Below are 16,107 nucleotides of genomic sequence, written 5' to 3'. Positions count from 1 at the left end.
ATTTCCCCACAGTGGAATCCTGGGTTGTATAGTCTAACTTCCTCCCCAGTTGTTCCTCCAAGTTTGTCTGCATGCGAATATGGGACCTACAAGGTCAGAAGCCTCCGCCTAAAGGGTGCACCAGCTGCCGCCTTGCCCGCCCCGGTCCTCCATCCGCTGCCTTGCTGCGAGTCCTCTCAGTCCGGCGGCCCATCTCCTCCCCTCCTACTGGTCTGGATGAATGTTTCTCCCTTAATTCCTTGGTTGCTGAACTTCTATATAGTTCGATTTTCTATCAGTTCTGGGTTTTTTATGTTTGTAAATACGTTGCACTTTTGGTTGTGTGAGGAAGTACAGTTTATCTTAAGTACGTCTCCATCTTGGCCAGATGTCCTGTCAGTAATTTTTTAATAACATACTTAAAATGGCTTCTCGGGATAGTCCCTTTATAGAGATATAATGATTTAATCATTCCTTCTCTTCTTTTTTTCAAATTTTATTTTAATCACTGTTTAAGTACAGTTTTCTCCCTTTTACTCCCAATCCAGGCCCCCCACCCAACCCTCCCCTCTTCCCTCCCATTACCACCCTCCCCCTAGTATTTGTCCACGTGTCCTTTAACTTTGTTCCTGTAAACCCTTCCCATTGTCCCCTGAAATTCCCTCTTCTCTCCCCTGTGGTCCCTGTCAGCCTGTCCTCTATTTCAGTGTCTTAGGTTATATTTTGCTTGTTTCTTTGTTTTGTTGTTTAGGTTCCTGTTAAAGGTGAGATCATATGTTATTTGTCTTTCACTGCCTGGCTTATTTCACTTAGCATAATGCTTTCCAGCTCCATCCAAGCTGTTGCAAAGGCTAGGAGCTCTTTCGTTCTTTCTGCTGCATAGAATTACATTGTGTAAATGTACCATAGTTTTTTGATCCATTCATTTAATGATGAGCATCTAGGTTGCTTCTAGCATCTAACTATTATAAATTGTGCTGCTATGAATATTGGGATGCATAGGTTCTTTTGGATTGGTGTTTTAGTGTTCTTAGGATATAGTTCCAGCAGTGGAATTGCTGGGTCAAAAGGTAGCTCCATTTTTAGTTTTCTGAGGAAGTTCCATACTGCTTTCCATAGTGGTTGTACCAGTCTGCAGTTCCACCAACAGGGCACTAGGGACCCCTTTTCTCCACAACCTCTCCAACACTTGTTGTTTGTTGCTTTGTTTATGATGGCCATTCTGACTGGTGTGAAGTGGTATCTCATTGTGGTTTTAATTTGCATCTCTCTGATAGCTAGCAATATTGAACATCATTTCATGTGTCTTTGGATTTTCTGTATGTCCTCCTTGGAGACGTGTCTGTTCAAGTCCTTTGCCCATTTTTTAATTGGGTTGCTTGTCTTCTTAGAGTGGAGTCGTGTAAGTTCTTTATATATTTTGGAGATTAAACCCTTGTCTGAGGTATCATTGGCAAATATGTTTTCCCATATAGTTGGTTCTCTTTTAATTTTGATACTGTTTTCTTTAGCTGTGTAGAAGCTTTTAATTTTGATGAGGTCCCATTTGTTTATTCTTTCCTTTATGTCCCTTCCTCTAGGGGACACGTCAGTAACAAAGTTTCTGCGTGAAATATCTGAGATTTTCCTACCTACGTTCTCCTCTAGGACTTTAATGGTGTCATGTTTTATATTTAAGTCTTTCATACACTTGAATTTATTTTTGTAAGGTGTAAGTTGGTGCTTGAGTTTCATTTTTTTGCACGTGGTTGTCCAGTTCTCCCAACACCATTTGTTGAAGAGGCTATTTTTACTCCATTTTATGTTGCTGCCTCCTTTGTCAAATATTAATTGACCATAGAGATTTGGGTTTATTTCTGGGCTCTCTGTTCTGTTCCATTGGTCCATGTGCCTGTTTTTATGCCAGTACCAGGCTGTTTTGATGACAGTGGCCTTGTAGTATAGTTTAGTGTCAGGTATTGTGATCCCTCCTACTTTACTCTTCTTTCTCAAAATTGCAGCAGCTATTCGGGGTCATTTATGATTCCATATAAATTGTTGAAGTGTTTGTTCTATGTCTGTGAAATAAGCCATTGGTACTTTAATAGGTATTGCATTGAATGTATAATTGCTTTGGGTAGTATGGACATTTTGATGATATTAATTCTTCCAATCCATGAACACAGTATATGTTTCCATTTGTTTGGGTCTTCCTTGATTTCTTTCCGCACAGTTATGTAGTTTCTGACTACAGGTCGTTTACCTCTTTGGTTAGGTTTATTCCTAGGTATTTTATTTTTGTTTTTGCTATTTCAAATGGGATTTTTTCTTTGATTTCTGCTTCTGCTATTTCATTGTTGGTGTAAAGAAATGCCTTTGATTTCTGGATATTGACTTTGTATCCCGCTATTTTGCCAAATTCATTTATTAGGTCAAGCAGTTTTGTGGTGGAAGCTATAAGATTTTCTATGTACACTATCATGTCATCTGCAAATAGTGACAGTTTTGTCTCCTCCTTTCCAATTTGGATGTCATTTATTTCTTTCTCTTGTCTGATCACTGTGGCTAAAACGTCCAGTACTATAGTGAATAGAAGTTGTGAAAGTGGATAGCCTTATCTTGTTCCTGATCTTAGTGGAAAAGATTTCAGTTTTTGCCCATTGAGAATGCTGTTGGCTGTAGGTCTGTCATATATGGCCTTTATTATGTTGAGGAATGCTCCCTCTATTCCCACTTTGCCGAGTGTTTTTATCATAAATGGGTGCTGTACCTTATCAGATGCTTTTTCTGCATCTATTGATATGATCATGTGGTTTTTGTCTTTGCTTTTGTTTACGTGATGTATTACATTTACTGATTTGCGAATATTGTACCATCCTTTCATCCCTGGAATGAATCCCACTTGGTCATGGTGTATGATCGTTTTAATGTACTGTTGGATCTGGTTAGCCCATATTTTGTTGATTTTAGCGTCAGTGTTCATCAGCGATATTGGTCTGAAGTTTTCTTTCTTTGTTGTGTCTTTATCTTGTTTTGGAATTAGGATGATGTTGGCGACATAAAAAGAGTTTGGGAATCTCCCATCTTTTTGGATTTTTTGGAATAGTCTGTGAAGGATAGGGGTTAGCTCTTCCTTAAATGCTTCATACAATTCTCCTGTGAAACCATCTGGTCCAGGGCTTTTATGTGCTGAGCGTTTTTTTTTTATTACTGCTTCAATTTCTTTTGCTGTTATTGGTTTGTTCATGCTTTCTGCTTCTTTTTCATTGCGTTTTGGAAGATTATATTTTTCTAGAAATTTGGCCATTTCACCTAGGTTTTCAAATTTTTTGGCATACAGTTCTTTGGAGTAATTTCTTACAGCCCTTTGTATTTCTGTGGTATCTGTTGTAATCTCTCCTCTTTCATTTCTGATTGTGTTTATTTGGGTCTTCTCTCTTTTTTTCTTGATAGTGTGCTTAAAGGCTTCTCGATTTTATCTTTTCAGAGAACCAGCTCCTGAATTCATTGATCCTTAGAATTGTGCTTTTAGTCTGTGTCATTTAATTCTGCTCTGATCTTGGTTATTTCCTTCCTTCTGCATGCTCTGGGCTGTCTTTGTTGTTGTTCCTCCAGTTCTTGTAGGCATAATGTTAGGTTGTTTGTTTGGAATGTTTCTAACCTTTTTAGGTGGGCCTGTATCGCTATGAACTTCCCTCTCAGGATTTCCTTGGCTGTGTCCCATAAGCTTTGGGTTGTTGTGAGTTCGTTTTCATTTGTTTCCAGAAACCTTTTGATTTCTTCCCTAATATCATTCTTGACCCATTCATTGTTTAATAGCATGGTGTTTAATCTCCATGATTTTGAGTGTTTTGGGTGTTTTTCCTTGGGGTTGATGTCTAGCTTCAGTCCCTTGTGATCCGAGAAAATGCTTGGTATGATTTCAGTTTTCTTGAAATTGTTGAGACTTGTTTTGAGTCCTGTCATGTGGTCAGTCTTTGAAAATGTTACATTTGAGAAGAATGTATTTAGCTTCTTTTGGATGGAGGGCTGTGTATATACCAGTAAAGTCCATTTCATCAAGGGTATTGTTCAATGCCACAATATCTCTGTTGATATTATGTTTGGAAGATCTGTCCATTTTTGATAGTGGGGTGTTAAAATCCTCCATTATAATTGTGTTGCTCTCCATATCTTTCGTGAAGTCCTCTAAGATTTTCTTCGTGTATTTGAGTGCTCCTATGTTGGGTCCATACATTTTAATATTATAAATGTATAATATTTATGTCTTCTTGGTGGATTCTTCCCTTGAGTAGTATGAAATGGCCTTCTGGGTCTCTCTTTATGGCCCTTTTGTGGAAGTCTGTTTTGTCTGATATGAGTATTGCTACCCCAGCTTTTTTTTCCTGTCCATTTGCCTGGAATATTTGTTTCCAGCCCTTCAGTTTCAGCCTGTGTAGGTCTTTTATCCTGAGGTGGGTCTCTTGTAGGCAGCATGTGTGTGGGTCATTTTTTCTTATCCATTCAGCTATTCTATGTCTTTTGATTGGAGCATTTAATCCGTTTACGTTTAAGGTTATTATTGATAGGTACTTATTCATTGCCTTTTATGTATGTGTGTTCCTCTCTGTCTCTCTCTCTCTTTTCCTTCCTTCCTTAAAGCAGTCCCTTTAGAATCTCTTGCAGAGCTGGTTTGATGGAGGTGTATTCTTTTAGATTTCTTTTGTCTGGGAAGCTTCTTATTTGGCCTTCTATCTTGATTGAGAGCCTTGCTGGTTAAAGTAGTCTTGGATGCAGACCTCTGGTTCTCAATAGTTGTAATATTTCTTGCCATGCTCTTCTGGCTTGGAGTGTTTCCATTGAGAAGTCAGCTGTTATCCGTATTGGGGCGCCCTTGTATGTTACTTCCTGTTTCTCCAGTGCTGCCTTTGAGATTCTCTCTTTGTCTTGAAATTTTGCCATTTTAATTATGATGTGTCTTGAGGTGGGCCTCTTTGGGTTCCTCTTGATTGGGACTCTCTGTGTTTCCTGGATTTGTGTGACTTTTTTCTCTCATCAAATTAGGGAAGTTCTCCTTCCTTACTTGTTCAACTAGGTTTTCGATCCCTTGCTCTTCTTCTTCTTCTGGTATCCCTATTATATGGATATTATTACGTTTCATATTGTCTTGCATTTCTCTTAATCCCTCTTCATTCTTTCTGAGCCTCTTTTCCTTTTCTTGCTCTTTCTGGGTGTTCTTTTTTACTTTGTCCTCTAGCTCGCTGATCCGATCTTCTGCTTCATCATTCCTGCTTTTCATTCCTTCCACTGTGTCACTCAGTTTAGAAATGGCATTCTTCATTTCCTCTTGGCCCTTGTTGAGAGTTTCTATTTCCTTTTTCATGTTTATATAGTTTGCAGTGAGATCGTTGTAGCTTCCCTCTAGTTTCTGGTAGCTCATTGTGAGTTCATTGATTTTCCTGATAATCATTGTTTTGAACTCACTATCTGATAGTTGAGTTGCTTCTATTTCATTTAGCATTTTTTCTGAGGCTTCCTCCTTTCCCTTCAATTGGGGATTGTTTTTTTGTTTTCTAATTGTTCGTGGTATTCTTCTTGTTAGCCTCTGTTTCTTAAATTGATCTGTTCTAGTTCCCTGTGATTATGGTGTGAACTTCTGTGGTAGAATACCTGTGAAATTCAGTGGTGCAGTCTTCTTCGTGTATCCTGCTGTTCACAACTTCCTCCTACTCTTTTTTTGTGATCAGTTGGAGGTGTAAGGCAAAATGGTTTAAGACAGCAAGACAGTATACTATGATATTTACATTAGCAGCCAGTAGAGAAGAGATGGGATATCCTTTGGCTACTTATAGTGTTAACCATGGTCCTCCACCCCACTATCCATGTTTTAGAAAGGATGGAAAGAACATAAGACTCTTATTGGGGATGAAAGGATTGTTAGTTGGATTTAGAAAGGTGTGAGGCTGTGGGAGGTCAGATTCTGAGGTAGGGTGGGAATAAAGATTAGTAAATAGGAGTAGTGTGTAAAAGAATAGAGACAATCCCCACCATAGTATTGTTCAGGAAATTGCAAGGTGGGCTGAGATCAGGTAGGGGTGTTGAGTGGTATTTACAATTGTATGAACTAGGTCTTATTTACAGTAATATTAAAGCAACAATCTTGTGGCAGAATTTGTGAGATCTAGATAACAAGAATAAGGAGTATAGAACCTTGAGAGGTGTACTATTGGAACACAGATGAATGATAGTATATTATCAACAGACTGTGACTGAGATATCAGGGGGAACCTATCAAATGACAGTATAACCAGCCAAGCAAAGAAGATTATACAGAAAGAAAAAGAATACCAAAATAATATTAAAATTAAAAATGTCACAGAAGTGAGAAAAAGATAATACAAATTTGCAGTAACTTGCAAGCTCAGAAAAAAAATGGAAAAAAAAGCAGAAGATGGAGTGCAGGAGAGATAAATTTGGAGTGGAAGGAATAATACTAGGATGAATGGAAGAGAAACATTAAGGGATTGAGAGATATAAAAATAATAAGAATTGAAAAATAAAAAGTCACTTAAAACACAAGATACAATCAACCAACAACAGCCAACAAAACAAAACAAAACAAAACAACCTCTTGTTGGTTTCTAACTGGCCAGACCAGTTTTTCTGGTCTTGCTGGCTGCAGCAGGCTGAGGGGCGTTTGAAATGCTTATCATTCTTCCCAGTCAAATCTCAGTAAGTCTCTCAGGTTATATTCCCAGGGCCAGCAGGGTTCTCTCCCCAGGGCCAATCGGACTTTCCCCTACAGGGCCCCGTTAGCTCACTGCCGAGGTCTCCCGGGCTCTGGGGCCCACAGGGCTCCTTCGTCTTTTCGGTTTCATGATGCAAGCTCTGGGAATTGCAGGTAGATGTGCCCTTCCCCAAATTCCACCGCAGTGGTTGCTATGTTCTCGGGAAGCACCTGCGACTTTCTTGGATTCACGGTACAATCTCTAGGGATCGTAACAGGGCACGCCCATCCACCAAATTTTTGAGTTTCTGGCACTAGGAACACTCTAAGTGCTGTGTCCCTTCTGGTTTCTCGGTGCGAAAGTCTAGATTCCCGAGGGGGCGCACGCTTCCACAGTTCACCACCACAGGCTCCAGAAACCCAAGAACACTGGCGCCCTTTCCTTGAGCTGGGCTACGAGGTGTGGGTTTTCCATCGATCCACACTCCCACTGGGCTATGGGTGTGGGTGCACTTCCAGGCCACCCCTGGTCGTGCTGGCTGGAGGCACTCACTTCTCCCAGGGCTATGGGTGGGTGCTGACAGCCCCTGGGCGATTGTCTCCCAGTCCAACTGCCCTCTCTGTGCCTTCAAGCCACAAGGTCTCCCCTGGTGTTGCTCAACCCCCATAGTCTGGGGAGGGAGCAGCGACTCCCTTCTCTTGGGTGCCCTGAGGCAGACCCGGGCGCACCGGGCCTGGGGACAGCTATCCCCCTGGTCCCCGCGCTGATCCCTGGCTCCCTTTTGCCCTGAAGAAGTCTCCTTACCGTCTGGTTTTTCAATGATCGCTATAATTTTTGATGTACTGTTTTCAAAAATGTTTCGGTAACCTAGGTCACTTGCTCTGTTCTTCCACCAATCCTCGAGTTTCCTTCCTCTTTACAGAAGCCGAGAATTATGCTGCCTGGAGCACAGTTGCCATCTCCTTTCTGTTCTTTATTTAGGTTTTTTATTTAGGTTGTTTCTTTCTTCATATTTGTCTGCCTCTTTCTATCAGTCTGTCATTTTTCTAAATTCTTCTCTCTCTCTTTGTGCCTGTCTCTCCATCTCCATCTCTGCAACAAACACCATTGAGCACGAATCTTTGTACATATCCCTGATTTTTTCCTTATGTTAGATGTCTAGAAGTAAAATTAGTGGGTCAAAGAGTATAAAGATTACACGTTCCTATATCACTGTCCAGGAAGTTTGGACCAGCTTACATTTCCAGTAGCAGTACATTGTCTTTTGATTAAAAGAGTCAATTTGAAGCCCTGGCTGATGTGGCTCAGTGGATTGAGTGTGGGCTTGCAAACCAGAGAGTTGCTGGTTTGATTCTCTGTCAGGGCACATATCTGGGTTTCAGGCCACATCCCAAGTAGGGGGTGAGCAAGAGGTAACAACACATTGATGTTTCTCTCTTTTTCCCACCCCTCCCCTCTCTCCAAAGATAAGTAAAATGAAATTGTTTAAAAAAGAATGAAAACAAAATGTAACCAGAGTCATTGAAATTAAGCATAGTCTAACAATAGCCAGAGGGGAGCGGGGAGGGGACAGTGGGGAGAAGGGTTTTCAGGAACTACTATAAGGGACACATGGACAAAACCAAGGGGGAGGGTGGAAGCAAGGGAGGGAGGGAGGCTTGGAGAGGGTAGGGGGAAGGGTGGGGAGAAAATATAGACAACTGTAATTGAACACCAACAAAATTTATGTATATATAAAAAAGAACCACTTTGGATGGGATTAAGAGAATTTTGGAAATGAATAACCAAATTTAAATATCTGCATTGCAGATGGCTTTAGTGACTATTCTTTTCTTTTCTTTTCTTTTCTTTTTTTGCCCTTTTATAAAAGTTGTGTTCCCTTTTCTTCCCCACTGGTCACATTTGTAACTTATTTTTTCCTGAGTAATTTGAGCCTTAGATATTTCATAAAATGGTTATGTAGCCAGTGTTTCAGGAAGGGAAAAACAATCTTTTTAGATTCTGAGCAACTTAAACCATTTCCCCATGTAATGTACATGAGGTCATCTAGATGTTCCCTGTAACATTTGTAATGAGAAGAGAATGATTGACTCTTTTGAAAAATTTTTCATTACATTCATAGGGGTGACATTGGTTAATAAAATTATGTAGGTGTAAGGTATGCAATTCTATAGTACGTCATCTGTATATTGCTTTGTATGTTTACTACCCAAAGTGAGATCTCCTTCCATCACAGTATATTTGATCCCTTTTACCCTTTACTACCTCTCCCCATCCACTTTCCCTTTGGTAACTACCATATTGTGGGCTATATCTATGAGTTATTGTTTGTCTTGTTTGTTCACTTTGTTGCTTTTAGTTTTTTATGCCACATATGAGTGAAATCATATGGTTCTTGGCTTTTTCCATGTGACTTATTTCACTTAGCATGGTATCATATGTTGTCTCAAAATGCAGCATTTCATCTTTTTTTATGGCTGGGTATTATTTCATTGTCTGTGTGTATGTCTTCATCCAATCATTTACTTGGGTACACATCAATTGTTTCCATCTCTTGGCTATCATGAATAATGCTATAATGAACATAGGGATACCATATATCTTTGTGAATAAATGTTTCCAAATTTTTGAGTAGATACCCAGAGGGATACCATAGCTCTGTTCTTAATTTTTTTTTAGCAATTTTCATAATGTTCTTTCATAGTTGCTGTAGTAGTTTACATTACAACCCTCAGTGAATGAGGGTTGCTTTTCTTCCACAACCTCTCCAACATTTGTTATTACTTGTCTTGTTGATAATAGCCATCCTAAGAGGTGTGAGCTGGTATCTTATTGTAGTTTTGATTGGCATTGCCATTATAGCTAGTGAAGTTGAATATCCTTTCAGATGTCTTTTGGCCAATTGTATGTCTTCTTAGGATACAAGTGAGTGTTTAGGTCCTCTGCCCATTTTTTAATTTGATTGTTTCTGTTGTTGTTTGTTTAGTTGTATGAGTTTTTTATGTATTTTGAATATAAACCCCTTATCAGAGGTATTGCTCGCAAAGCTATACTTTCGGTCATTTTGGTTTCCTTTTTGTTTTGCTGATGGTGTCCTTTGCTATCCAGAAGCTTTTTAGTTTGAAATAATCCCATTCATTTATTTCTGCTTTTATTTCACTGGCCTATGAAATCAAATTCATAAAATCCTCTCTAAGACCAAGGTCCCTAAGTTTAATACCTATGTTGTTTTTGTATGTAACTTATTTTCTCAGGTCTTATATGTATGTCTTTGATCTGTTTTGAGTTAATTTTTGTGTGTGGTGACAATCTATAGTCTAGTTTAATTTTTTTTGTATGTGGCTTTCCAATTTTCCCAGCACCGTTCATGGAAGAAGCTCTCTTTTTTCTGTTGTATGTTTTTGGCTTATTTGTTGGAAATTATTTTCCCATATGCATGTCGGTTTGTTTCTAGGCCCTCAATTCTATTCTATTGGTCTGTGTGTCTGTTTTTTCCCCCAATACCGTGTTGTTTTGGTTATTTTCATTTTGTTAGTATAATTTGAAGTCAGGGAGTGTGATAGCTCCAGCCTTGTTCTTTTTTTGTCAAGATTGTTATGGCTACTCAAGGTCTTTGTGGTTCCATAAAAATCTTGGGATTTTTTTGTTCTATTTCATTAAAAAATGCCATTGGGATTTTAATCGGGGTCACATTAAATATGTATATTACTTTGGGGACGAGGGCTCTTTTAACTATGTTGATTATTACAACAATGATTGATTCTTAATCTGGTGGTGAAATGTTTATGCCTAGGTGTCAACCTCTGGAGACAACATGGTGGAATGTCAACTGGAGACACACAATAACAAGATGGTGACTTTCAAGTTTGATGTTGATGGTGATACACCAGAGGATATAGCAGACTATATGGTAAGTACAATAAGTCTAAATCATTTTCATTTCAGTGTTTACTGTTTTTTTTTTCTTTCTAATTCCTCTCCCATTTATTCAGAGCCATCTTCTATTTAGGGTATTTTTTAAAAAATTGGACAGAACTAAATTGGTTGTGATCAAGATGAAGTCAGTGTTTTTTCTCTGGTTTCAGTATATTTATCTGCAGAATATGAAGGTGTTTCATTAAAAGATGTTTTAGGTCAGTGGTTCTTATCCCTGGATGCATGTTAAAATTACCTGAAGAACTTTTGAAAAATAATTCCCTGGGCCCTTAAGTAAAACAGAATCTTTGGACATGAGGCCTAAGCATCAACTATTTGTAAAGTTACCCAGGTAATTCTAGTATGTTAGCTACTGATAGAATATCTTATATCTGGTTGTTTAAGTAATGTTCATTATTTCATTCAGTTTTCATATTTCTTTGAATTAATAGAATTAAGTTACAATTTTCCACTTTTAAAAAGTGGGGATAGGTTAGGGTGGCAGAAAGACTATATACTGTGTACTTTTTAATTTTATTTTAGAGAAAGATGAAAGGAGACAGAGAAACATCAGTTTGTTGTTGTACTTATTTATGAATTCATTGGTTGCTTCTTGTATGTGTCCTGACCAGGGATCAAACCCATAACCTTGGCATATCGGAACAATGCTCCAACAAACTCAGCTACGTGGCTAGAGCCATAATTCTTTTGTTTCTGCCACATTTATTTGGAGATACATTTTTTTGGCCAAGCAGTAGTAAACATTTTAAAAATTAAACATACTACCCCTGGCTGGTGTGGCTCAGTGGATTTAGCATCAACCTGTGAGCCCAAAGGGTCACCAGTTAGATTCCTAGTTAGGGCTCAGGCCTGGGTTGTGGGCCAGGTCCCCAGTAGTGGGGATGGAAGATGCAATCACACATTGATGTTTCTATTCCTCTCTTTTGCCCTCTTCCCCCCTCTCTAAAAATGAATGAATGAATGAATAATCTTTGTTAGAAAATCCTAGATTAAAAAAAATTAAACATTTTGTCAGTTCTCCATCTTGTCTGACATAGTATTTTCTGAACGGTCTCTAGTCTGTTCTTTATCATCTTCAGAGATGCTTCATTTTGCAATTAATGAGTTAAAAGCTTTTGGGTTTGGACATCTAATTTTAAACATAAGCAATACCTTGGTTATGTCCTTCAAATGACAATCAGTTAATAGAATGCCCGATCATTTTTTAAATGGTGGCTTCTTCTCTTGTGGGTAATGCAAACCTGACAAATGTCAGTAGTCTGAAAATAGAAAGAATAATTTAATATGTTGTGTTGCTTTCTAATCCTGGTCTTTGTTAATTCTCTTGAGGCACCTGTATATAAATATTTAATTTTAATTTATTTTTCTTAAGGGTTGTCATTGATATTATAATTTTGAAGAAACTAATTTCACTCTCATAAATAGACTTACTTTTACTTTTGGACAGGTGGAAGATAACTTTGTGCTGGAAAGTGAGAAAGAAAAATTTGTAGAAGAATTGAGGGCTATTGTAGGTCAAGCCCAGGAGATTCTTCATGTCCACTCTGCTGCAGAAAAAACCACTGGAGTCGACTCTGTTAATGTGGAATCCAACAGTAACCAAGTAAGATCAATTGCTTAGTAAATACGCGTTCTGGGATACGTATCAGGAACTTCTTCATTTATCTATTCATTTTTAATTCAGACAGGATCATGTGAACAAGTACAGATAAATTCTGCATCCACTCAAACCAGCAGTAAGTATATTTAATAAAATTTACCATTTGGCATTGGAATTGAGACATTTGGAACTTTGAATTTATACGTCTTCATTTGCAAAGGTGTTAGCCAATAAAAGAATTTGATAAGTTGTTAATGTAGGTTTTCCCACAGTCTGAAAGGACTTTATATCCCAGAAGAAAGTATAGAAGAATTAAAACCATTCTCCAAATTTTCTTCAAGTCTTGGTTCTTTATGTGATCAACTTATTTCTGAGTTGCTGCATAGTATGTTACCCAAAAAGTAGTCACAGTACTGATGTGCCTTAACGGCTTTCATGTTTGAACTTTAGTGGTAAGTTTTTTTCCTCCCTAATAGGAGATAGATAGAAAGAAACATTCTGGTTTTTTTTTTTTTGTATCCTCACCCAAGGACATGCTTACTGGTTTTAGAGAGAGACAGGAAGGGGGGCGGGAGGCAGAGAAAGACAGACATTGATGTGAGAGGGAAACATCAATGAATTGCGTCTCTTAGGTGTCCTAACTGGGAACTGAACCTACAAACCAGGCCTGTGCCCTGACCACAGGTTGAACCTGCAATTTTTTTTATTTGTGAGATGGTGCTCCAGTTAATTGAGCCACCCTGGCCAGGGTGGACAAAAATATTAACTCAGATCATTATGTTCTAAGTTTACCTCATGTTCTTTTTTTTTTTTCAGTCTACCTCATGTTCTAATAGTCATTGGTATGATTTTATTCCAACAGCTATATGTTTCTCCTTGCTCTGATCGCTAAGTTTTGTAAGTCAGATACCAGATAAAAATACAAGGACTAAAAATGGGATCCTCTCTTTCTCTCTGATGGCTTTATCTCTCCATTCTTCTCAGCTCTGATCATAGATATATTTAGAGTATCTGGGAGGGGGAGAAGAGCCATAAAGAATGAGGACCTCTGAAGAAATTATAACAACATGAAGAAGCAACATGTGGTGTGGGAGTCATGGAAGCAGATACCATTACCCTGAAATTTGGTTTGTGTTAGAATGCCAGGGTCTTCCTCTATGTTCTTTTTCTCATTAGCATGAGTCTGAGTGGATATTTGACTGACAAACCATGGCATCTTTTAAAAAAGAATTACTTATCTGAATAAGTTTACAAAGTAGGAGTAAAGACATAGGGGCTTATTTTACTTTACTTTTTAAGTTGTCATACAGTAAGATTTGACTTTTTTCTTTTGGTGTACAGTTCTGTACATTTTAATACTCATGTAGATTTCTGCAGGCATCACCATGGTCAACATAAAGAACAGGAAATGTAGGTCTTAATGGTAAAAGAACTTTCCATTTTTCTCCCTAAAAATGTCTTGCTTCTAACTCCTATTGATATAATGTTTGTTTTAGTAGAATCTAAAACCCTTCTTTAACAACATCTTATGTTTACTTAGTTCTTTAGAGTATTTGTCAGGATTGCAGTTCTGTTCTTAAAAAAATTACATCCTAGTGCTGTTAGAAATGGAGATACAAGAGAAATTGGTATTTTAACCTAGTTTCCTTAATCAATAAGGTAAACATACTGACAACTGCTTAGCATACTAAATTTTACTAATTCTTTCTACAGATGAATCTGTTCCTCAGTCATCCCCAGTTGGTCGGTGGCGATTCTGTATCAATCAAACAATAAGAAACCGTGAAGCTCAATCCCCTCCTTCTCTTCAGCAGTCCATGTCTACAGTTCCTGGGCTGTATCCACTTTCTAGTAAGCGTTTATTTTCTGTCAACTTTATCCAGACTTGGAGGGTGGGGTTGCAAAATGTGGACTATATCTTCAACTTGTTTATATGGGAATTTTGTGCTTAAGAGAATTTTCATAAGCATTTTCTGGATGTTAATGCCAGGGTATATCTTAAACCATTTTTATTTACTACTTATGAAAAAAAGAAAAGGGTTTTTTTTTTTTCTTTGACAGGTTCAATTCTGTGCATTGTGAGACCTAGTTACAACTAGGTACTTTGACATAATTTCTCTTTTGTCCTTTGGTCTTCCTGTCCCCTTTGAGTTTGTGTAGCAGTCCATGCTTTGTGCTTACTAATATATGCTCAGCCATTCTTTGTTACTGTTCCAGGTCCAAGAAAAATAAATAATAAGGATTTATCACAGGATACACTGCTCACTCTAGAAAATAATCCATCCCAGCGTGTACTTTTCACCTCCAAGTCAGAACACAAGGATGTAGTTGATGGTAAGATTTCTGAATGTGCCAGTGTAGAAACTAAGCAACCAGCTATACTTTATCAAGTGGAAGATGACAGGCATATAATGACACCTGTTGCTAGTAGTTCCACTTACACTGCTACTTCAGTTCATACTGTTCCAGTTGAATGTGAGGGACTCACCAACCAAGCAGGAATATTTCTACCTGTGAATCCATGTCACCAAGCTTCCAGTCAGGCTAATGTACTTATGGCACCTCCTGGCGAGTCAACTCATATTGCTGGTAACTCTCTTAGAACTTCAGCATTTATGTCTGATCAGAAGCCTCTGTCCTTATCAGTGCAGCAGCCAACCATAGATGCAGAGTTTATATCCCAAGAAGGAGAAACCACAGTGAACACTGAAGCAAGTTCTCCTAAGATGGTTGTTTCCACTCAGACCCCCAGCCTTGAACCGACTACCCTTCTACCCACTACTGTCCTGGAATCAGATGGGGAAAGACCTCCAAAAATGGAGTTTGCAGATAACCGAATTAAAACTCTGGATGAAAAATTAAGAAACTTGCTCTATCAGGAGCATAGCATAACTAGTGTCTATCCCGAGAGCCAGAAGGATACCCAAAACATAGACTCTCCAGTTTCTTCCTGTGCTGAAGATGTACTCTCATGTCCAGTGTCAGAAGTCATAGCCATCAGTCACTGTGGAATTCAAGACAGTTCTGCACAGTCCCCTAATTTTCAGCAGACAGGCTCTAAGATTCTGTCCAATGTGGCTGCCAGTCAGCCTGCTATCATGTCAGTGTTCAAAAGGGACCTGAATGTGATAACTTCTGTACCCAGCGAATTATGTTTACATGTAAGTATACTTCTTTCTAAACAATTCCTTATCCTTATGCCTTTAAAGAAATGCATTCTTTTCTAAAGTTTTGTTCTCTGGAATGAAATTTTCCATGTCACAAGATTCTGATGTCACAGGTATTTAAGAATGCCATGACTCAGTTGCAAGTGCCCCAAACTTCTCAGTAATGATGACTGATCTTTGGTGAGAGAGCCCTCTAGTGAATTAGCTATGAACTTTAAAACAATGTCTAGTTTTGTATTTAGGACAAGAGCAGGACTCATTTATAGATTTACTTTTAGTGGGTAGGGAGAACTTACTTTTATATTTTATTTACTTTTTTAAAAAGTTTATTTATTTTTAGCCCTGGCTGGTGTGGCTCAGTGGATTGAGTGTCGGCTTGCAAACTGAAAGATGGCCAATTCGATTCCCGGTTGGTCAGGGCACATTCCTGAGTTGCAGCCAGATCCCCAGTTGGGGTTATGTGAGAGGCAACCATGTTTCTCTCACACACTGATGTTTCTCTCCCTTTCTTTCTCCCTCTTTCTCTAAAGATAAATGAATAAAATCTTTAAATTTTTTGAAACTTTATTTTTGAAAGCAGGGAAGGGTGGGAAAAAGAAAAGCAGACAAGCATCGATGTAAGAGAGAAACATCGATCATTTACCTCTCGAATGTGCTCCAACCAGGACCGAACCCACAACCTTTGTATGTGCCCTGACTGGGAGTCAAACTAGCAACCTTTTGATTTGCAGGATGACAC

At 38.5% G+C, this 16,107-nt stretch overlaps 1 protein-coding gene across 2 annotated transcripts in view; it reads left to right on the top strand.

Moving 5' to 3' along the window:
- Positions 1–16,107, top strand: part of LOC114505343 (constitutive coactivator of PPAR-gamma-like protein 2) — a 264,300-nt gene that overhangs the window by 112,105 nt on the left and 136,088 nt on the right. For both annotated transcript variants that reach the window (XM_036016503.1, XM_036016501.1), the window contains exons 13-17: positions 10,459–10,575; positions 12,049–12,204; positions 12,286–12,337; positions 13,915–14,052; positions 14,419–15,362. In XM_036016503.1, coding sequence (XP_035872396.1) covers positions 10,459–10,575; positions 12,049–12,204; positions 12,286–12,337; positions 13,915–14,052; positions 14,419–15,362 — 1,407 coding nt within the window. The remainder of the gene's footprint in view (positions 1–10,458; positions 10,576–12,048; positions 12,205–12,285; positions 12,338–13,914; positions 14,053–14,418; positions 15,363–16,107) is intronic.

Source organism: Phyllostomus discolor, chromosome X (assembly GCF_004126475.2).
Source record: "Phyllostomus discolor isolate MPI-MPIP mPhyDis1 chromosome X, mPhyDis1.pri.v3, whole genome shotgun sequence".
In the NCBI taxonomy this organism is placed as follows: domain Eukaryota; kingdom Metazoa; phylum Chordata; class Mammalia; order Chiroptera; family Phyllostomidae; genus Phyllostomus; species Phyllostomus discolor.
The sequence above is the reverse complement of the archived record's forward strand: the minus strand, read 5'-3'. Positions and strand labels throughout refer to the sequence as shown.